At 37.7% G+C, this 24,339-nt stretch overlaps 1 protein-coding gene across 1 annotated transcript in view; it reads right to left on the bottom strand.

Moving 5' to 3' along the window:
- The window catches only part of ndrg2 (NDRG family member 2), a 333,932-nt gene that overhangs the window by 13,660 nt on the left and 295,933 nt on the right, over positions 1 to 24,339 (bottom strand). Inside the window, exons 12-15 of the mRNA XM_028793565.2 lie at positions 20,806 to 20,857; positions 20,638 to 20,685; positions 12,958 to 12,993; positions 8,064 to 8,115 (exon numbers count right to left, since the gene is read on the bottom strand). Of these exons, the coding sequence (XP_028649398.1) occupies positions 8,064 to 8,115; positions 12,958 to 12,993; positions 20,638 to 20,685; positions 20,806 to 20,857 (188 nt within the window). The remainder of the gene's footprint in view (positions 1 to 8,063; positions 8,116 to 12,957; positions 12,994 to 20,637; positions 20,686 to 20,805; positions 20,858 to 24,339) is intronic.

Genomic DNA, 24,339 nt, shown 5'->3' with positions numbered 1-24,339 from the left:
ACTGACCATATCCTCCTTACTCATTTTAACTTTACACTTAACATTTTTTGTTTATATTTAAAATGGATTACAGATTATACATCCTACAGTGTACAAGGTCTTTCCTTAGATTTTATATATCACGATTCACTTAAAATATTCTGTTGGCTTTGTACTATAAATTGCATGTATACCGTAAAAATTAATTGATTGATTGTTTCCAACTTTGTGTAGACTCCACACCACAGTAAAAAAACGCTTGGAAAATAAATGAATGGATAATGTAATCCATCCAACATCTCACTGCATTCACAAGGCTCTATAATTCAAATTCACTCTTATTGAACACTTAGGGGAAAAGGTGAATGCTTTAACACAAGTAGGCAAAGTGCAGAGACTTTATAGAGGACTGAATATTATTACTAATAGTTGCAATATTATTCACAATACTGAAATATGAAAGATGTTAATCTTGTAATAAATACCAAAATTACTCGGTAACATTCCTACTAAAGCAATACATAAAACCCCTTTAATTTAGCTATATTTGAAGGCTGTGCAGTGAGAGCTTTATAGTGTCAGTCTAAATGTACTAAATTGCATATTTTTTGTCCTGTTACACACATTTCAACTATCACATGAACAATTTTTCAGTAAACATAAATAAAGGTTTCTGCTAACTTAAAGGGGTTTAATAAATATGGCAGCTAGCATTCTATACACAGCAAGTCATTCATTAATTGTGTGAATGCTGTAAGAGCGATACCACCTTGGAGGGCAGGTTGGATGGTGGACTTACTTAAAGAAAAGCCTAATTGATGACATTTAAACAATATTGAACAGTTTTAGGCACAAATGAACTTGATAATTTTATTCTCTAAATTACGAATGACAAAAAAGATCAGAGCTACATGCATTTAAACTGCAAGAGGGAAGTTAAACACTTTTAATGAGAACTTAGGCTTGAACAGTTGAACCAGGATTGCTTTTTTCCAAGTAACAACTGGAGGAGTTCAAGCATCTTGAGAACTTGTTCATGAGTAGTGTCAATGAAATCGACAAGCGGATTGGTGTGGTGGCAGCTGTTCTATGGATACTGTACTGATACGTGGTGTGGTAGTGAAACAGGAGCCAAGTCTAAAGACAGAAATCTTGGTTTAGCGTTTGATCTATATCCCTGTCCTGACCTATGGGCATGAGCTTTGGGCAGTAATCAAAAGAATGAGTTTGCAAGTAATGAAGATTCTTTGCAGGGTGACTATGCTAACACTTCATGATAGGGTGAGAATCTCAGCGATTCGGGAGAGCCTCAGACTTACTGCTCCACAGGATCAAGAGGAATTAGTTGAGGTGGTCTGGGCATGCTGTAGGGATACATTCTGGGTGGCTTCCCCTAGAGTTGATAAAGGGTTCATATCTTTTGAATGGCTTGTAGCCTGGGGACGGGGATGTCTGGGCTTACCTGCTTGGTCTGCTACCATTGCGATTTTCACAAGGAGAAACACTTTCAGAAAATGAGATCAGAACTAAAGTAGACATAGGCAGTAGTTTTCTTTTGGTGGATTCAATTGGAAGCTTCTCTACCATTACTTATGGTATTATTATTATTATTAGTATACGACATCACACAGTTTTTACTTTGTTTAACAACAGGCATTGTAAAAACTTAAGGCCACCAGTTAAAGATGGTGACGTCGTGTTCACTTATTTACTGGGTTTTACAATAACAGTAGTAAGTAGGCAAACCAAGATTTGCTGTTTATGATTTTTACTGTATAACTTTAACATCTTAAATATACAGTAATTTGGGTGATATAATTTGCACAGGGTCATACTACTGTATAAAAACAAATTGTGCATCAAGTTATTGATTTGCTTTCAGTGAAGTATTATTAATGTTATTATTGTTTATTTATTTAGCAGACTTCCTTATCAATCTGATGCTCAATTGCATAAACACATTCAAAACAGCAATAAAAAAGTGATGAAGCTCTCAGTCTCTAAAGGTAAACATCAATGCTGAAAAACAACACGTTGGGCAGATGTTTTGTTAGAATATAGATTTAAGCAAACCAACTAATGGCCACCTCAGTTTGGTCAGGAACAGTAACAAAACTCCAAGGAGGTATAGCAATGAAACAATGAGCATCTAAGATGGTGTTGGGGTTCATTATAAGGGAGAGTTGCAAATGGCTGCAAGACACCGAACAAATTATCTGCAAAAGCAAGGGTTTCAAGTGCAACTGCAATTTTTTCCCCTTGTATTCTGGTTTGGTTCTCATGCCATGACAAGCAAACAAGAAGGCCCAGGAAGCAATCTCCATGTAGAAGGCCATTAGAAGGATGCTAAGGAGGAGGAAAAGGAGGTAGTGCATCAAACAAAAAGCATTATCTAGGAAATACATCTATACTCTGTGGTCATCTACCTGAGGAGATACTGAGCAGTCTGTAAAAAAGAAAGAAACAAAGAAAGAAAGAGCCACCCTCCACTCCCTGTAAATAGGGTCTGAGAAGACCGTAAGGGATTTGGTGCAGAGGAAAAGGTGCTCTTAGCTTATAAATATCAAACAAAGGGCATTATTTAAAAAAATAAAACAAGAAGTAGACAAATTGAGGAGGAAAAGGAAAAAGAAAAAGGAAAGAAGGAAAGAAAGAGTTAACTGTTAATATTAATAAGACTGAAATAATAGGACAGAAACAAAACTTTGAAAGAATTGTTATCCTCTATAATGAATAATACAGTCTGAGTAATTGAAATAATCTTAAATTACAAAACAGGGAATGAAACAAGGCAAGGAGACGAGTATATTAAAACAGTGAAATCAAAATGCATTAAAATGTGTTCTTGCTATAGTAATCAATGGCTAAATTCAATATTTTCAAAGTCAATTTTTCTTCACAATTGCAACTAGTATCCATTAAACAGTGAAACTTGTCTTGATAAATATATCATTATGTATATATTAAAAACACATCTCCTCTGGTGGCTTACAATGGGACAACAGATGAAACATGAAAGAAAAGCCCTAAAACTTGCTGAATTGGCGGTAAAGGTTTCGATTTCAGAAAACATGCCTTTTTAAATTCCATGGCACACTTATGTCAACAAAACAAAGTTGAAAGTATTCCACTGCATCCACTAAACTGTGTCACCTCCAGACAGAAGAGCAGCTTCAGCGACAGACTGCTGTCACTATCCTGCTCCACTGACAGACTGAGGAGATCGTTCCTCCATCACACTATGAGATTCTTCAATACCACCCTTGGGGGGTAAACGTTAACATTACACAAAGTTATTGTCTGTCTGTATACCTGCATTGTTATCACTCTTTAATTATCACTCTTTAATGCTGCTGCTGGAGTATGTGAATTTCCCCTTGGGATTAATAAAGTATCTATCTATCTATCTATCTATCTATCTATCTATCTATCTATCTATCTATCTATCTATCTATCTATCTATCTATCTATCTATCTATCTATCTATCTATCTATCTATCTATCTATCTATCTATCTATGACCAATACAGTTCACTCTACTGAAAGCTGCCTGTTTGGTCCTTCTGACTTTGATCATATTTATCAGTAACACAAACTGTGAGCTTTTCATGTTACATATCTATGGTTTTTAATAGCAAGTTACATATCTATGGTTTTTAGTGGCAACGGCAGTAAATCCCATTCTTATCTGCAAAGACATGCATCCTTAGTAGGAATTACTTTATATTTTCCACATGTGAACCGCCATTCACCAGTTAGTTTCGCTGAAGCCAGACGTATAATATCTATGTCTGAAGACAAATATGAGTGAATTTTGCTTAAAACTGAGTGGGAACAATTAGACTGCTCACTGAGTGTCACATTTCTAAAACAGTCCAATGCCTCATGAAGGAAGTGCACAAATCAGGGGTGGTGATTTTAAACTGCTAAGATCAGAGGTAATCTTTTTAACCTAGTCCAACAGAGCAAGCTTCTGTTTATGATGAACCATCTACAGTCGAAAATAAACCCTACTAGACTTATACAGTAAATGTGTGTCACGTATGCAGAGAGCACATTTCACGTTTAAATATAAACATAGCCTGATGCGAGGGAAAAACCATCTGTAGCATCTGATTATTTATTGGTATTTGATGACATCAGTGGAAGAATGGTAAATGTGAATAATATATTGCTGTGTGTGCTCTCTGTTGTTTAGTTACAATGATAGTGTTGATGTAAGCTTGATAGAATTAGCAGCTATATTCATGAAAAAATAAACTACAAAGTATACATTTGAAGTAAATGGTGCCATTAGGACTGCCATTAACAGAGATGATAACGATGAGTCATGGGACATGCAGATTTCAGTGCTCAAAACACATGAATCAACAAATCTGCCTAACAACAGCAGTAGATGAACAGATGAGGCTGCACAATGTCCACCTTCTGACTGCACGTCTAGATGAATAATTAAAGAGATTTAACAGTACTGTCTAATTGGAAATGCAAACATACCATGACAAAACAGCCACAGCATTTTAACACATTGCATATCCACAGACCACAGTTGCTTAATAAAACTCTGTTTGCTTCTGTTATTTCATATAGTGGTGCAGTAGCTAAACAGACAGAAAGAAATCATAGTAGACAGAGGCGCTTCTCAAACATGTGGAAAACATTAGCTGTGGTGGTCAAATTGTGTGTGTCTCTCTGTCTGTCTCCACTGTTGAAGTGTTCATTACAACGTGTAAAAGGATTAATAAGCTTCAGTTACCTTGTGCTACTCAGGCTCTGCATGGATAACAACAATTTTAGCTTTTTATTTTCTCTCACCATCAAGTCTTTGTTTAGAATCTTTTGATCTGTATCACTGGCGGCAGTTTAAAATGCACGGACTGGAGAAATGTGTGGTGGGTGTTTCAGGAAGAAGTCTTAGGGTTGTAGTCTTTGTACCTCAAGATTTCACCACTATTCACTACACACTTTTTAGTAGGTCATCCCCAGATGTACATTCTTGTTTGCGAAGCAGGTCTGGCCCAGCCAGACTAATCACCAATTGTCCTCAGCCTGGCTGTAACTTCTGGTCAAACATTTTCTCCTCTCTTTCGATTACCAATTCTGTCCATTTTTTCATTGACTTTGACCTGCTTCATCTCCTTATCAGTTTGTATCGAGTTGGCGTTGAGTTAAAAAGTTTAATGTTCAGAGCTGGATATATTGATGGTATAAGATGAAAGCTTTTTTGTTCAAATTATTAGAAAAGTAAACCTCCATCCATCCATCCATTTTACAACCCGCTGAATCCGAACACAGGGTCACGGGGGTCTGCCGGAGCCAATCCCAGCCAACACAGGGCACAAGGCAGGAAACAATCCTGGGCAGGGTGCCAACCCACCGCAGGACACACACAAACACACACACACACCAAGCACACACTAGAGCCAATTTAGAATCGCCAATCCACCTAACCTGCATGTCTTTGGACTGTGGGAGGAAACCGGAGCGCCCGGAGGAAACCCACGCAGACACGAGGAGAACATGTAAACTCCACGCAGGGAGGACCCGGGAATCGAACCCAGGTCCCCAGATCTCCCAACTGCGAGGCAGCAGCGCTACCCACTGCGCCACCGTGCCGCCCCAAAAGTAAACCTATCCCCAGAAAAAAAATACAGAAGAGTTAACTTGTATGATTACATCTACAATATTCATGAAGGTAGCTACCAATGTCCACTTCCCTGAGGTGTGAAAGGTTGTAACATATGTTTAGGGGAATGAAGTAAAGCTGACAACTGGACTTGATTAAAACAGTTTAGTTTCACAAAAAATGCATTATGAAAACACTATGGATATTCACTTTTCCAGCAAATATGGAATCTCAAAACATGAATTATTATTTGGGAGCATTCATTGCTCTGAAGTAAACACATTTGGTAAGTTTTAAAGCTTTTGTTTTTATTCGTTCTGTCATTGTAAGCAACAGAAGGAGAAAAAAGGTTCACTTAATATTACAAAATATGACATGAATGTATACCACAATTGTGGAAATAAAACTTTGACTTCAAAATGGCTAAGCTTACCCTTTAAGGTATTTGGAAGGAAATGCCAAAGAAATGAAATGTCAGTGTTCTTAGATATTTTTATTTTCTTATGCTGTATTACTGAATATCAATGAAGGAAATCCTAAAATGAGTAAGTTTTCTCTAAGGCACATTTGCAGTCTTAAATAAAATACCTCTCATAATTAAATTAACAAAAAGCCAAGAAATAAGTGAGTACAGAACATAAGTACATTTTAAAACATGCTTAATTAAATTTAAGGTTAGGGTAAGGGATGAGAGGTACAGCTTAACCATTCAGCACTGGGCGTAACATTAGAAGAAAGAATATACTCAAACAGGGGCCAATTCATCTAACCTGCAGCTCTTTAAGGATTATGGAGGAAAGTAAATGCAGGCACAGGAAGAACATGTTAGGTCCACGTAGACAACAGTCAGGTGCAGGATTTGAACTTGAAATGCTGGATCTGTAAGGCTGCAACACTAACTACTGTGCTATCCAGGTATATAATTATTATTAATGTATATACATTCACAAATATTATCTACATATTGAGCTGAGGTGTAATACATGCGGGCGGCACGGTGGCGCAGTGGGTAGCGCTGCTGCCTCGCAGTTGGGAGATCTGGGGACCTGGGTTCAATTCCCGGGTCCTCCCTGCGTGGAGTTTGCTTGTTCTCCCCGTGTCTGCGTGGGTTTCCTCCGGGTACTCTGGTTTCCTCCCACAGTCCAAAGACATGCAGGTTAGGTGGATTGGCGATTCTAAATTGGCCCTAGTGTGTGCTTGGTGTGTGGGTGTGTTTGTGTGTGTCCTGCGGTGGGTTGGCACCCTGCCCAGGATTGTATCCTGCCTTGTGCCCTGTGTTGGCTGGGATTGGCTCCAGCAGACCCCCGTGACCCTGTGTTCGGATTCAGCGGGTTGGAAAATGGATGGATGGATGTAACACATGCAAAATGGTGATAAGAATTTCACAAGACAATTCATGGAAAAGAAAGGAAATACACAAACTGGTGTGAGTTAATTAGAAAATGAACTAAATCTTAATAATTTACTAAAGAGAAATGACAGGAACTGTGGGCAGTGGGGTACACTGATGTCACTCTTTCAGGTCCTCTGTTAAGAATTAGCAGTTAGGCTACTTGGGATTAGGGAGTGCAGGGGCAGCCAGGCCAACAAGAGGGAGCTCTAAGCTTTACATGACATTTGGAAATTTAGAGCAAGCCCTTGGGATTACCCAGAAGCAGCTCGTGGATAGAACTTAAAGTTCATGTTAAGATCACACAGGGAGCCCTCAAATTTGAGGTTGGGAGGAAAGTTGGACAATGGTTCAGCTGTTTGGAGCAAGTAATAAAAGAAGGGTTGGCGTCTTGGAGAAAATGCATACAGTGTGACGTAGAGGAGATTTTTTGGTATTATTTGTAGTAGGGCAAATGAATAAGACACCACACCATATAGAGAGGGGGTTAATTTAAGCCCACAAGTTTACGTGACCAGGTTATTCTTTTTTGTTTATGTGCTGCTTTGTTACTCCTTGCTTGCTTTCATTATTTTAGTTAATAAAACAGCCTTTTCCATAACTTTGTATTCCTTGGCACTTGTACTGAGTTTGGTAAAGAACTTTGGAAGCCCTGTAATGTTCACACTGTAAACTTTAATATTATTACGGAAATATTATACTAAATATTCCTTAACATGCTGAACTGCATAAAAGAAACAAAATTCTTCAAATAGTAATTACTAAAGTGAAACATTGTTAAAATTACTGTTAACACAAAGAGTGCCTGAAATTCTGTTTGCAATGAATTTAAGAAAACTATATCTAATTTTTGTCAGCCAAAAGTTAAAAGAAAGAAGATAGAACACAGCAAACTAAACAAAATGAGGTTATTCCAAAATAAAAATGACATTTCATATTGATTTCAGTACGCCCAATGCACTTTTTGAATGCAACAGGTGCTTAATACTTTATTACAGCTGGAATGTTTTTGAAATTTCTATATTTTACTTCTTTCAGAAATTAGAAGCTCTTTACAAGGTTACTTACTGTATCCCATTCCCTGCACAAAATATTTGAAGGCTTCAGTAAGCTTGCCAGGCTGTGAAAAGATGAAAAAACAAAATAAAATTAATGATCAGTCAAACATACACAGTTAATGATTTTATGTTCCATGCACTATCAATACATTTTAAACTTGCTACTACAATAACTGCCAACAATTACAAATAATACTTAGCAAATTTAGTGTAGTGCAGGGTGAAACTCTTTATTGTATAAATATTTATTCAAATAAAATTATTACAAAAATCATTTATATGAGTATGCACTGTATTCACTATACTGTAAACAGTATATATATATATATATATATATATATATATATATATATATATATATATATATATATACATACACACTGTATGTATTAAAAAATCCAGAGTGAGTAGGTGGTCCTTGCTGTCTCAATTGTAGACAGATTGGTGTGCAATTTCCAGACCAGTCTGTGTAGATTTTACCTACTGGACTGTTTTTACCACGTACTACTCTTAACTTTCTGCTCACATCCTGTCTTGCTAACTGGTGTGACTTTAAATTGATTCACTATGGTGAGTGTGCCTTTGTATTGAGTTTATACCGTAGGTTTTATTCTGTGTTTTGCCTGACACTTCCCATAATCTTGTAACAGAAAAATACATTTTGATGTTATTTGGATAACTGACCAGTCCAGGTAATGCCATGTGTCAAGCTTGTAATGTGGAAGTGTGGCAAAGAGACAGGGACACTGGACTTTCCCATTTTCTGTTCCATCCTGAGCAATTCACCTTGTGCTCCAATATTAAATTAGTTTGATTTGATCTTTTAAGTACCTTACTGTGAACTGGGAATAATTGGCATAGACCATTTTGAGCATGGGCCCTCAATCACGGTCCCAGAGGGCCGCAGTGGCTACAGATTTTCATTCCAACCAGTTTCCTAATTAAAACTCGGTCCTTGCTGATAATGAAACTTGATATTTAACTCTATGCCTTGTTAGTGCTTTTATTTATCAAAGACAAATTTTAGTTACATTGTAGATTAGGGGTTCTTAATTACAGTCCTGGAGGTCCACAGTGGCGGCAAGTTTTCACTTAAAGCAGTTTCTTGAATAGAATCCATTTATTTATTACTAAAGCAATATGTTTTGCGTTATATATTTTAGATAGATAGATAGATAGATAGATACTTTATTAATCCCAATGGGAAATTCACATTCTTCAGCAGCAGAGTTATCTTGCCTGTTACAATTCAGAACACTTAATTGCCTACAATTTTTAGCGACTGCATTTAAGGTTTAATTGTTGCCTGTTTTCTTAACCACACATTAGTTAATAATGAAATGCAGCTAACCAGTAAACTAGCAGCTCCTTTTTAAACCTGTGCATATGCACCATGAAGTATCTGTGTTAAAAAATGTTTAGAAGTAAATGGGAGGAGAATTGGAAGGACCATTAAGTTTAAATCTGTTCACATGATTAATGTTCTCACAGAAGGAAACTCTACACTGCAATTAAAATTTCCGCTGGATGAGTGAAAGCATTAAAAGTCAAATAGTTAAATACTAAGTTTCATTATCAGCAAGGACTGTCTTCTAATTTCCTTCCAGTTAGAAGGAAAACCTGCAACCACTGCGGCCCTCCAGGACAATGATTGAGGACCCCTGATTTTGAGACATGTGGGCTACATTGATGTTTGGTTTGGAAGCTCAACATACTGTGTGTAGTTGTAGCCTCCTTAATAGAAAGGTATGAAAAAAGACTGAAGGGATAGTTTTGTTTAGTTTAACAACTGAAAAGTTTTAGTTTAATTTAACAATGATTAGGGGGTGACATGACAGAAATGTTTAAAATTATAAAAACAATCAGCAGTGTTAGAGTCCTAGAATAGTGTTATGAATTACGTTGAAAGATCATTATACAAGCTGAGCTTCAGGATCATGGTAATTAGCAGAGACATCTCAAGGAGGGGAGAGATGAAGATGAATTTAACTTACCGGAACTGCATGACTTGTAAAAGGACAATGAAAAATGCGCTTGTTAAATTTATACTGACATGCTTAATTTATTCTTTCCTCTGTTTTGGAGGAGTGCTGGCTCTGAGGCTAGGGATCTGCACTGGCAATCAGAAGGTTGCCGGTTCAAATCCTGTAAACGCCAAAAGTGACTCTACTCCGTTGGGCCCCTGAGCAAGGCCCTTAACCTGGAATTGCTCCGTCCTGGGTATGACGTTAATCTGCATCCAGCCCTGCATGTAGGCCCTCCAACCTGCAGGAAAAAACCTGGAGGATGGTGGCAGAATTGGCACTCCAGCCACCATAAAAAAAACAAAAAAACTTCACAATGTTCTCTCCATCTGAACTAGTGTGGTGCTGAGGTGTCACCCATTGCATGGCTGCACTCAGGTCCTAATCTGGGATCCTGGTCATGTGGTGGGTGAGGCAACACGTGCTTCTAACCTCTCTCTCTCTATTTTGGGATTTTTACTACAGTATATCAAGGCATTTGCCCAGTAGCTGGCTAAGACTAATCAAAAAAATAAAACCAGCCAGCTGAACATCTGCTGAACAAATCTTATATTTTGATCATATTTGATAAGATCTCCTGGTATCTATTCTAGGTTTTGAAATGGCTTATTGTATTAAGCTGTGAGCTTACCTTCTGCAGGGAAACACAGCTAACTGACCCGACTTTGAGTCAGCTAACTGACCTGACTTCTGTGTCATCTTTCATTTGCACATCTGTAACAGGACAAACACTTACAGATGGATAGATATGAGCTGTTACTGTAAAGTTCTTCAAGGGCATTGATTCAATTTGTGAAATGTAAATTTCACTCAAATGGAATTAGGGTTAGGTTAGGTTTGATTACATCTTGCCTGAAGAAGGGGCCTGTGTTGCCTCGAAAGCTTGCATATTGTAATCTTTTTAGTTAGCCAATAAAAGGTGTCATTTTGCTTGACTTCACTACACTCAAATGGAAGAAATGGTGGTATCAACAGATCAGCAGTAGGCAACGATACACACTACAGGCCATTAACATGTCAACAATGAGAAAAATGCATCATGTTGGTGGAAGAACATGTAAGAAGGAAAGGTCAAGGTAAGGTGAAAAACTGATTACAAGCACGGCACATGAGCAAATGACATTTGCGAGTTACATCTTCTAGACTTTCCTACACTGGGTATAAAAGGAGCCTGTCATTATGTGACTGCTGAACTTTTGGGGAGCATGTCCCAGATGCATGGTATGCCTGTTACACATAACACACATTCAATGTTTCCTCCAGTCCATACCAGACCATGTATAAACATTTCCGCCCATGGTGGACATACCAAATACTGATTATTGTCAGTTCTACATGCGTGCATGAGTGTTACTTTTAAACATATACACCATGTAACCAAAGTAATGTCCCATAAATAAGTCACTTTGATATCTCATGTCCTTCTTGGTGAAGCAATTTACTGTATATGGCCAACAGTGTATCATGTGAGAGTCAGGTAAGCGGGACTGCTGTCTCCAGAAGTTGAAAAGGACAAATGGAGCGAAGACATTTGGTTTTGTTTTTGTGGACTGAGTTTATATTAGCCTTTACCGCTTCACATGTGGGTATAAAAGAGTCATACATCACAACTAAATTCAAATTCTTAGTATTGATAAGTGGGTGGCACTGTATTTCAGCCTCAAAGCTCCAGAAGTGTAAACCCCATGACTAGACACTGTCTGTGTTGATTCTGCATGTTTTCCCTGTTGTGGGCATGGGGTTTTCTGTCTGCATTCTGCCTTTCCCTTGATATGACATGTGTGTCATAAAAAGGGCTGAGCGCATGAATAAATTGGTTGAGGCAATTAAGACACATTTTTTCTAAGCCCATTACATTCTTATTAAGGATATGACAATACACATAACCATATATAATACACACTGTGCTTCATGATTAAGTACTTCCACAACAGAGTGTACCCTTGGAACAATGCACAAAATAATAAATATTATTTTGGGTAAAAATGTGAAAACATTAAAAACTATTGGCTTTAAAATAATAAAACAATCAAAATAGCCATTAAAAACTGGAAAAAAATTATACATGATTCACCACTTGTCTTTGAGCCCCCCAAATTTTGCAAAAATAAATCTGAATCTAACCTTTGCTGTTTCGCTCATTCTGTACTCTTCTCTAAACTCTGACAAGTGCCTCGTTTTTTAACTAAACATACATGGTACAACTTAAGATGCAGGATGGATGAAAGTTTATTCAATAAATTTACAAAATATGCAACTTGCTTATTTCAATTTTAGAATCAGCAGGCATCTCAAGGTTTCAGCCAGCCCCCGAGTGAGTACAGACCCTCATATGGTACCAGTTTAGATTTGCTGAACCACCCAAAAGAAAAGGTAAATATAAATACCAGAAAGAGCATTCAATATTCATTGTGTCTTTGCTCAGTAGGCAGTGTTGCAAGATGGGCAGCACTTAAGAAAATATAGCCTCGCTACTGAACTTTGAGAAATGGAAAAAAGGATGTTATTTGTCAGAAGTGTTCACAAAAGGTCTTCTTTTTTGCCTCAGAAATCATTGGCAGCATACATAAGGCAGAATTTCGATCTGAACAGTTCATACAATAAAATGTCATCCAGACAGATATCATCTTCCAGAACAATAATTTCTAGAACATGCTGAACAATTCAGTTTACATTATATTCATCATATTCTCCATATCACATTACCCACTCCTGAGATTAACTTCTTTGCCATTTAACCAGATTTTAAAATTTCTAATACTCATAAATACCTTGCATCCCATTCATTTCATGGACACATAATTGATTCTCCTGGGATAAAGCTACTGGTCTTTTGCCAGATATTATTCATGAAGATAAGATTACATAAAAGTTTATTACCTGTGTGAGCTGAGGAAGTCCACCAGAATCAGCCATCTGTGGATGAAAATAAAAACAGTGGGGTGATTGCTGCAGTTACATTGATGCTAGCTAATTCTGTACCTTCTCAGTGAGAAGCTAACATGACCTTTCACACCTCCCAGAGAGAATCAAAAACAAGGAAAGATCTTTTGAATTTTAATTGCCACCTAGTTAGTCTAAATAAATAAAATCATAAGTAAGCAATTGGGGCTAACAGATACCCCACACATGAACATACAGCTTTTTGGTTTCATTACTAAGGAGACACTGCTGATCATCCGCTTAACTGCTTTCATAGAAAGAAAAATGTTCCTGTTGCAGATATTTTTGATGTTAAGCGAACAAACCCTAGAGTCAATCTACAACATTATTTCAATGGTCTACTCAAAAGCTGCTTTGAAACAACTGTCATTTGTCAGATGGTACTTAGAATATCACTGCACATTCAAAAATGTACACTAAACCTGAGTTGGCCTTAAACCTGCCTCTCTAAATTCACATGATTTAGTAATATGCAATAACCTACTCTTTATATACACTTGCATATATATGTTATATAATACACCCCAATGCTTTGGAATCTCTAATTAATTCTCCCTTTGTTGTAGTTTACTCAGCTACTGATTGAAATTTAGGTACCCTCTCTGTTACCATTACTTTAACCAAACCTGTGACAAAAAAAGTGTCTTCCCATTGTTAAGGGTGTAACATTGTTGTTTTTTTGTGAAACTTAAATTGAACTAGGCGGTTAAATTGAACGGTGGCGCAGTGGTAGTGCTGCTGCCTTGAAGTAAGGAGATCTGGGTTCACTTCCCGGGTCCTCCCTGTGTGGAGTTTGCATGTTCTCCCCATGTCTGCATGGGTTTCCTCCCACAGTCCAAAGACATACAGATTAGGTGCATTGGCGATCCTAAATTGTCCCTAGTGTGTGCTGTGTGTGTGCTGTGTGTGCGCCCTGTGGTGGGCTGACGCCCTGCCTGGGGTTTGTTCCTGCCTGGTGCCCTGTGTTGGCTGGGACTGTCTCCAGCAGACCCTTGTGACCCTGTGTTAGGATACAGCAGGTTGGACAATGACTGACTGACTGACTAAATTGAACTACATTAAAGAAAAACATAACCTTGAAGGATCATGGGGGTCAAATGATTGTTATGTTCAAAAAAGGGCCATCCAGTAATCACAGTTAAGAGAAATTAGTTGTCAATGTGGTATCCTTAACAAAGCTTAAATTCTTTCTGTTGAGAGCCCATCCTTCATGTTTTAAGAAAGTACAGATATTGCAGTCCATAGATACAGAGCATAATGAATAGCTTGACAGAAACTTTATGAATCCTGAAGGAAATTGCTAAGCACATGTTAAGTACATACCAATGTCATCAACATAAATAAAATTAATTTACAAACAGAAAAACATAGATAGATAGTATTTTATTTGATCCAAGGCAGAATTTTAGCTTTTAAAGAAGCTCAAGAAATATAGAAACATTATAACAAACAACAGCTGCAACCCACCTAAAACACATGTAAGCATTATAAAAAAAAAGGAAAATGTCTGACTTGGCTAATGGTTAAGAGACTCATCTTTAAAAACTTAAATAATACTATATATAAGGACTGTACTTTTTTACTATTTAAATATATATATATATATATATATATATATATATATATACATGTAAGTTGGTACTGATTTACTTTTGTTTATTATTATTTTTTACCTAATTTTGATTTGTTTTAATTTTTTGGGCAATGATATCTTTGACATCTTGTAAAGCACTCCGAGTTACATCATATGTATGAGATTGTGCTGTGGTAACAAATGTTGTAGCAGTCAAAGTGAGGCATTATAAAGATGTATTGCTGTAGGTATGCAGGAGCCCCAGTAGCATTAATTGATGCATTCTGTCAAAAAGTACTCAACGACAGTATGTCATAGTGGGGATGTTCTGCCCTTGTTCATAATGGCTATCAGTTTTATACAGAAATAACTTTAATAAATTCCAATCAGCAAAACAAAATTATTTTCTGTGATCATCACACTTCTCACTTTATGACTTTCACTTTGCACTTCTGTATAGCTTTAGGTAGAAAGTATTCAGGGTGCTGCCTTCCAGTGATTGGCTGCACCTCTGAAACTGAAACTACTTTTGAGAACTGACATGGTCTCTAACTTGCATCTCTCACAACTCTTTCAGAAAAAGGACGTTTATAACGTGAAGGAAGTTTTACATTTCTGCAATCTCAACAAAGATCTGGGCATATGTAAACCAAATATTTTTTCACGCATCTTTTACATTTCTGAAAATGTTGCTAAGAAGACGGTTTAAAAAGAAACTTGTGTACAAGGTAACAAATTAATATGTAAGTCTTGTTGTAAGTCCTGAAAGAGTGTTTCTAACAGCTTCTTCCACATTCACTCCAATGTAGTGTGCTGTTGTTGTTGCGAGATTTATTATAAATGCTGTGCACACTCTGTATCAAGTGAGAGACTTCTCAGAGGGTCAGGCAAAAAAGGTTCAGAGTAAAGGTAACAGAGGGAGTGCGAGCAGCTAGGCCAAAATACAAAATGAGAATCAAAGTCAAGAATGCAAAGGAAGAATTCTAATACAAAACCTGTTCTTGGATTACACATTTTAGCTTCCTATAACACAAGAGGGAGATTTTAAGGGATTTGTTATTGAAAGTTTTTCTCTCCAAACAGAGGATAAACAGATATGCATACCACCAACTAAAACAGGGGCCATGTTCAAACATCAAGTGCCACAACAATACTTTATCATGTGACCAACAACAGTTATTGTTACTACACACCTCTTGAGTGCTGTGTTCATAGCGACCAGTAGTAGGTTTGTCTTGTTCTATATTTTTATAACATTTTTGCTGAATTTGTCTACCCTGTCCTGTCCTTTTCTGGGAGTTAATGTTGTGGCAGTAAAGTAAACAAATTCATTCACTTTTTAAAATTCCCTTACTTATTATAATAGGGCTGTATCCAGAAAAGAACATAAAAGGGGGGGGGAAAGGAGGTATTTGAGAAAGACTGAAAAAACTGTGATTAGTTCAACCTTCGTTACAGGCTCGTATAATAAATGTTCAGCCTCTCCAAAGCAAAGTGGAAGAACTTGAAGCATGAGAATGCTTTCAGGCTGATTAAATAGACATGTGTGTTATGACAATTAAAGAAACCTGGCTGAATGGAAACAATTCGGATGATTAGTAGAAGATTGATGGATTTGGTGCACTAATTTGTTTTGTCAGAGACTTACCCATCACTGGTAAGTCACATGGCATTGGCATCTGAATTTATATAAAGAAACAATGGTGTAAAAATGTGATGGCTAGAGAAAATGTCTACATGAAGGATGTGGAACTTCTGTCTGTCTCGCTGAGCCCCATTTATTTGCCCTCAGAGCTTTTACAAAATTTTTATTATCGCTTTTTTTATTATGGCTATCTATACTCACAAGAGGGCAGTGGCGAGTGAAGCAGCTAACACAATCTCCAGAGTGGTACAGAAGCTTGAATCACAGTCTCCCAACTCTCTGAAATGTATTTTGGGTGACTTTAACTAGTGTTCACTGAAAAAAACACTGCATGATTTTCACCAATATGTCACTTGTTAACTCGTCACAACAGAGTGCCTGATCAGTGCTCCGAGAATATCAAAGGACAGAAAGAATTACAGAAGGAGATAACAAATGAGAACTCAAGTGAGCAAAGCTGAAGTATAAGGACAGGATAGAGAATGAACTGCTGACTGTTAAAGTGATAACCCATGTCCATTGTGGAATGGCATAAAGATGGCTGGCATTTATAAGAAATGCAATAATCATGTCGAATTGGCAGGAGTTAAAATGTCAGTAAGTTCTATTCAAGATTTGAGACATAGGCTTTTGCTTCAGAAACTAATCAGGACAGTAGCCAGGACTTTGACCAAAATAATATCAGAAAGGTCCTTGAGAGAAAACAGTAGGAGCCTGTTTCACTCCTGTGCACATTTCTCCAATATTCCATGTCATATTTGAGTTGTCGGTGGATTTACAGCAAGTTCCCTGCCTTTGGAAAGAGGCAAATATTATTCCATTAAATAGAAACTACACAACTCAATGCATTAAATGACTTTATACCGGCGGCATTAACTTCTCATATCATGAAATCCTTTGAGAATTTAATTAAGAAACAATAACCTAACAAAACCCAAGCCTATCTGGACTCTTTTTGGGGATGGGGGTGGAGGGTGTGGCGGCCGGGGGTAGGGGTCTGGTAGGGAGAATGCCACAGCAACACTCTTAAAGATTCTACATACACATTTGGAAGGATCAAAAAACAATGTAAGATTGCTGTTTATAGATTTCTCATCAGCTTTAAATATAACCCAGTCCCACATTTCAGTTGATAAACTGATTGACCAATTCTGTCTGGACATTAATTTGATTCTGGACTTTTTAACCAACAGAACACAAATATTGAGTGCTAATGTTTTTTTTTTCTTAATAGCCTTAATATATTTATCAGTACACCTCAAGGCTGCTGCTGATCACTTCTTTTGTTTATCTTGTATACAAGTGACTGCAGCAGTTCACACAAGGACAGACATATCCTGAAATTTGCAGACAACTGCAAACGGACCTGTTGTTGATGAGTTTGTTCAGTGGTGTGATTGTTCATTTTTATGGTTAAATATGTCTAAGACAAAATATATAGCTGTACTGTACTGTAGATCTCTGATGCCCCCCTCCTTTCACTGTCTCAACTTTAATTTAAAGAGTTGGAACAACTGTAGTTGTTTTATCTTCATAGAGAAAAATCTGTAAGAAGGGGCAACCGAGGCCTTGTTAGGAAAATCAGTAGTTTTAAAGTGGACAGAACCATAATGACACTTTTATCCTTTATTGAATGTTCTGTCACATTTTCTTTTATTTGTTGGGCTGGAAACCTCAGAATTAAGAATATAAACCATCTTAAAAATATTTTAAAAACTAGCAGTACATCTTTTGGTTTGCAGCAGACCTAAATCACTGATCTGTATTACAAATAGCTTGAAATCCTCACAGGTGGCGCAGTGGTAGTGCTGCTGCTTTGCAGTAAGGAGACTGTGGAAGATTGTGGGTTCGCTTCCCAGTTCCTCCCTGTGTGGATAGCACTTTGAATACTGAGAAAAGCACTATATAAATGTAATGAGTTATTATTAAAATGAAGGCCAGCTCAATTCTGTCAAACAGTACCCGTCCTCTTGTCTCTAAATCTCCACTGTTGCCGTCAGGCTGCAGATTTAGGTTCCCAAGAGTAAAAGCAACAGATTTTACAGCTCTTTTATTCATAGAGCTATAATCATTTTGAATTCTGTTATTTGTAGGGATGCTGCTAAATTCTGAATTATCATTTTGTGTACTAGTACTGTTAAAGGTAATTTATTCTTCTTTGTACTAATCTTGAATTTGTGTACTTATAGTAACACTAGTTCACTGTTGTATCTTTGCTTATTTTCTTGTATCTGTGTGACAATGCCTTACTTTTTTTGTACTATCCCACTGCAAATAAATTTCCCCCGGGACATCTACCTACCTACCTATTATGGTCATGGCCACCATAAGATGATCTATAGGTAGCACCCATAGAAAACAACCAAGATGGCACCACTGTGATGTCACTGTCAGAATAATCAGAAATATAGACCACCAGAAATGTAAGTCAAAATTATCTAGCAATGAAACTAACAGAGTCTGAAGATGATAAAACGAGGATTCATAACACTGAATAATGTATTCACTTTTATCATGCAGATACTCTTTTGGATTTAGACCAAGCAACTGCAGGGAATACTGAACCCAAAAATGATAATTATTTAATCTGCTACTTACCCCATGTTGTTTATAATTATGGCAGAGAGAAAATGTTATTCTTATGATTTTACGGAGAATGGAGATAACCAAATTCCTGATACAATAGACGTTAATAGAGGCGAAAGTCAGAAAACAGCAAAAAAATGTCAAAAAGTCCATTAAAAAAAAATCTCAGATTACTCGTGTCACATAATGCACATTTCCTCATTAAAAACACAACAGCAGCAGATAACAGAAATTACCATTTTTGGGTGGAGTATTTCTTTAAGATTCTATTCCTGGACCATTCTAAGACTTTCCTGGCCTTGCTACTTGGAACATTTCAATTTTATTAAAAAAATTATTCACAAAACTGATAAAGTTATCAATGACAGATTGCACCTGGTGTGGTATACCGGGTCCATTAAATCCATAAAGCCATGGCACTCTCCGTGGGCGCGATTGCACGGCCTCGGGGAGTTATTTGGAGTAGTTGGAGCGAGTCGTACCTGCACGTGTGGGTGCGATCATTCACAATTGCTTCATTGACTTCCTGCGGCATGTGAATAAGGAGCTGCACCCACAGAGATGTGGGTGTGTGTATATTATGCAGGCTGGCACCAAGGAAACGGGGAGATGTCGAGAAACCGGGAATTGATGTTGAGTAACCGGGATGGATCGAGGAAAAGAAGAAAGCAGAAGGTTAAAGGACATGAATGGCGGTTTTGGAAGTTACGATCTGGCCACCTGGAAGGAGGAGACAGCATGAGCTGGGGCCCCGTGAAGGAGCGTTTGGCTGTGGCGCTCTAGGGGCTAGTCCACCAAACTGAATGTTCTGGTGGAGTGGAGTGAGCAAGGCAGGTGTTGTCCTCCCGATGAATCTGAGGAGCGACTACGTGAGCGCGAAGGAAGATGGGAGGAGAGCCGATCTCGGATGGTTTGCCAGTGATGCCTGCAGGCAGCCAAGACGGAGGTCGGTCGAAAGGAGCTCGTGGCTGTTGGGTCTCCGCCGGCTGCGGGAGCAATGGGTGAGCTGGGGAGAATGAGAGACGGAGGTGGGCTGAGAGAATAATGAGAGAGACTGCATTTTAACTTCTGATTTTAACCTTGGATTTTAACAGATTTATTTATTGATTTTTTTATTCTCACACCTGGTCAGCACTAATGTTCAGACACACTTTGTCTCCAAGTATTGTGCTATTTGTATGAAAGAATGCAGTATTTTCCACAAAAATGTACCTTACGCCATGACACCAATCAATTGAATTTGATTTTGTCTTTGGCTACTACAGTACATTCTACCAGTGTTAATAAGGTACAAGTTGTCCATTATGATATGCATCATTGCTGGACTATAGCCTATCCGTTACAGTAGCTGTTATTATCTGTCATTTTTTAACAGTGTTCTGTTTCCAGCCACAGGACTGCTGTTTTTCTGAGGGTAGCCCACTCACAATTCACCTCTCCGGTAAGAAAACTGATTGTTATCTCTAATGCACTCATGGCAATACACCATCCACCCACTACTATGCAGGTGTTAAAGCACATAACCTCATTATTTTATATTCATTCTTTCTGTAATCTGTCAACAGAGAAAATGTGTTAGTTTCTCATCATGGCAATCTGCTTCAGATAGCATAACTTGCACATACAGTATAATGGTGCCACTGAGCTGCAATTATGTAGCTGGTAAAACTATACTTGGTAAATTGGGCATTCAGGCTACAGTGGCTAACTTGCAGAGAATGTTTGCATAAATCGGCAAGTCTACCAAAAATGAATCTGAGTACTGTACATTTAAGAAAAACTATTATAAAGTAAAGGAAAAATGTACAATTACCTTGAGGAAGGAAGTCTGTGTAGGATCAAGTTTGGCATTGCATTCCACCTACAAAATAAATGGGCAGTTCACTCAGAAAAAGCTACTACTCCAGTTTAGAATTGTACCAAAATTTACACTTAGATAAAATGTTATACCTATCACAGCAAGAAATATTCTGGTACTTACCACAGCATCCTCATGAGGAGCTTGGTCTCCTACCACTAGCAGGACTGGGCATCTTCATAAGAATGAGAAAAAGATAAAAAGTTGATGTTTAGTATTGTATTTAACTCATTTAAATATCTTTTATGTGATTATACTGCTGTTTTAAGTGTGGTAGAGATTACATGAGAAAGGTGGGGCTTCAGGAGAAAAAGATGTCAAGTCAAGGCTTGTCCAATATTCACTTGTCACTTTCTTTCTGGTGTCATAGGCACGCTGTCCTACATTTTTCCTAATATACCCAATTTATAATCCCAGATTAGGTAGGAGTAAAATCATTCTGAACTCCAGTGGACATCACTACTGATAATCTGGTTTTGTCATTGACTGTGTCAGAGCACAATGAGTTGTCCCCTCTGATATGCCATTTGACAGTACCCATCTGCTAAACTGACAATAAATCCATCTCAGCTTGGCATGTTCACAGGACACAACCAAAAGCAGATTAAAATAGGGCTGACATTTCAATGTGGAACTTTGTACAGTACATGAGGGAAGGATGCAATTTACTGTAGCACATTACACACATGCAACTGATAAAGCAGCATCAAAAGGAGTGGGCTTCATATCCAGTTTACTTAACCTTTTGGCAATGCAGACTACAGTACAGTACTGATAAATCTGGCTTAGTCAGGCTTGTAATTAAAAACTGCAAACATGCATACGAGGAGGCATTGGTGTTACTTAATGCGGGATGCAGAAGAAGCACGTTACTTGGTGTACTTCTTAGGTAGAAGTTCAACCAAATTTCAGACATTCAGTCTTCAGTCAATAGTGCACATGCTTGGGCCCATGCACAAAAGGCAAATGCCAGCTTTTCTTGAGCTGGTGGGATACTATCAGACAAATACATTGAATAGAAAGAGTATTAAAGCAGAAGTCTACAATTATGGTATGGTCTTCTGAAATAAGTAAAATTGATTTGGGTGTGGCTCTATTGCTTTATTTTACTGATGGAGAATATCAGAGAAGTAGAACAAAGTACCTCTACGAATAACCAGACTTGTGTAGTAAATTGTTCCACAGAAAAGGCTACATAGGACTTCCAGGAAGGACTGACCACCACACCTTAAAATAAGTGGAGTCTGGTGGAGAGGTGAACTGTACAGTAATCATGTGGTTCCTTGCTCACAAATTATTTACATTTCAACTTTTTTAGAAATGGGGTGCCAATGATAACACCACGGATGTTTTATCTTGACCATATAGCCATATGTTCTGTCAAAATATCATATACCTTAAATCCAATAGCCACCATACCAGTGCTCAATTCATGACGGAATTTGACCGCAGATTTCTGAGAAATAGTTCAAACAACGTATACGGATAAAGGGAATGAAATAAAAAGCCTGTATGCTTAATAAGTCAGGCACAATAAATGTTTGGAAGGAAAAGAAAGTTAAAGAGAAATTAAAAATTTATGCTTCATGCACTAGAGCTAAGTGACCAAAAGTGGCAAAACGAAAACACAAACTAAGTCAAAGTTCACAAAACCAAATAATAATAATAATAATAATAATAATTCATTACATTTATAAATAACAGCTGTTCATGTTATACTCGCAAATTGTTAGGCATGTAATTTATGTAGTTCTTTTTTACACACCAATAATTCTAATTCTGTTTTTTTTATTATGATTTGATTTGATAAAATCTGTGTTGGGTTGGCACCCTGCCCGGGATTGGTTCCTGCCTTGTGCCCTGTGTTGGCTGGGATTGGCTCCAGCAGACCCCCGTGACCCTGTGTTCGGATTCAGCGGGTTGGAAAATGGATGGATGGATGGATTTGATAAAATTGGTTTTAGCTGTTGCCTTTGCAACAACTGTGGACATGTCACGTGACCACAACCATCACACGGATGAGACAGTATTTATGCATGATGGCCTCTGTATGCTTTATCCCTTGGTGGAGTCATGTCAAAGAAATCAGTTCTCTTTAGCTGTAGCTCTTTTCAGTTTCAAGTATGTTTGTACTTCTGGTTACAACTTCATTTTGCCTCAACTTCTGACACTCAACTTTCTCCTCGGTTTCTGTTTCCAGTTTTTGACCTCATGGTTTTGGTCTCTTTGCTTTGTTTTGACTTCATCTCTGTCTTTTGACCATGCACCAGTCTTGTTTTCATTCTCACAATAATCCTCGGATATGTCTTTTGTTCCGACAGTACACACACCTTTGGGTCAGAAATGCACAAGCAAGTAATGTTGCTAATCGATAGATTAATTTTCTAACCTTGTTATGCAGTTTATGGCCATATTTAGCAGTACTAAGAATAAGGCATATAGGATATTTACAGTATTCTGTTTATTATATTGTGCTATACAGTATATAGGAAATGCAACTTGATTACACCTGTACTGTCATGCATAAGAGTCCAGTCCACAGTGGGTCACACTCGTATCCACACTCGTACACACCATTATACAGGACCTATTACGAGCAGAAAGTAAAACCCAATTGTCATCTGAGACTATAGAAAATACTTGGAGATTGATATATATATATATATATATATATATATATATATATATATATATATATATATATATAAAAATTGGTCAAGACGCGATCTTCTCGGAAAACACTGACGTCCCGCGAGAGACACTTTAACTGCAAGACAAAGCAGTGAGAGAAAAGGACAGCTGTTGTACAGGATTTTAAATGATCGATGCACAGCACAGCACAGTACTCATGAAAATGAGATTTATGCAACAGAAATACATTGATTACTGGGTAGTAGCTAACTAAAAGATTACATTCTGTACATAAGTTTCTTTGACCATATTATACTGAATATTGTAAAAACTGTGCAGAAAGTGACCATCAACAAACCTGCAGGTTCGATCATTCTAGGAATGGCAGTAAATGAAATATCACTAGGTAGAGAATAATCTGCTTCGACAGTCCACCAAACACCTGAACAAGTGGCACAGTGGAGTTAAGACAACCTCACACATCACGACTTACAGTTGGACAGAATGTCAAACTTAATGACTGCAATTACTGGGTCTGGTTACCTTGAAGATGTCAGATTACACTATTAGTGATTACATGACCTCCCCTCATTTGTTTTTAGCACAGTTTCAATTTTACTCTTACCCTGCAAATATATTTTGAATTGAACACATTTTGGTAACCAATTCAATGGGGAGAATCTTTATTTCTCCATTCTGTCATGGTATGAAAAGGTGAGACATCAAAAAGACATTTGTGAGCTCCAGAGCTCCACAAGCCTCTCCTCAGTTTATGCGGTCCACAACACTCATTTTTCTTTGTTTCTTGAGTCCTCCATTGGTCTTCTCTGTCCTTCTCTCTTTTAGATTTTACTGAGCTCTTCTCTGTTTGTAGGCATTTTATGAATTGTACTTCTGGCTGAGCACTCATTAGTTGTCAACTCTCATTTGTACAGGTGCTCACCCCTACAACTCGCAGTAAAATCAAATGAGTCTGAGCAAGTGGGCTCTGCGTGCAGAGTTTGTTCCTTGCCTTGCAATCTAAGC

The sequence above is a fragment of the Erpetoichthys calabaricus genome, chromosome 2 (assembly GCF_900747795.2).
Source record: "Erpetoichthys calabaricus chromosome 2, fErpCal1.3, whole genome shotgun sequence".
In the NCBI taxonomy this organism is placed as follows: domain Eukaryota; kingdom Metazoa; phylum Chordata; class Cladistia; order Polypteriformes; family Polypteridae; genus Erpetoichthys; species Erpetoichthys calabaricus.
This window is presented reverse-complemented; position numbering and strand designations above follow the sequence as displayed.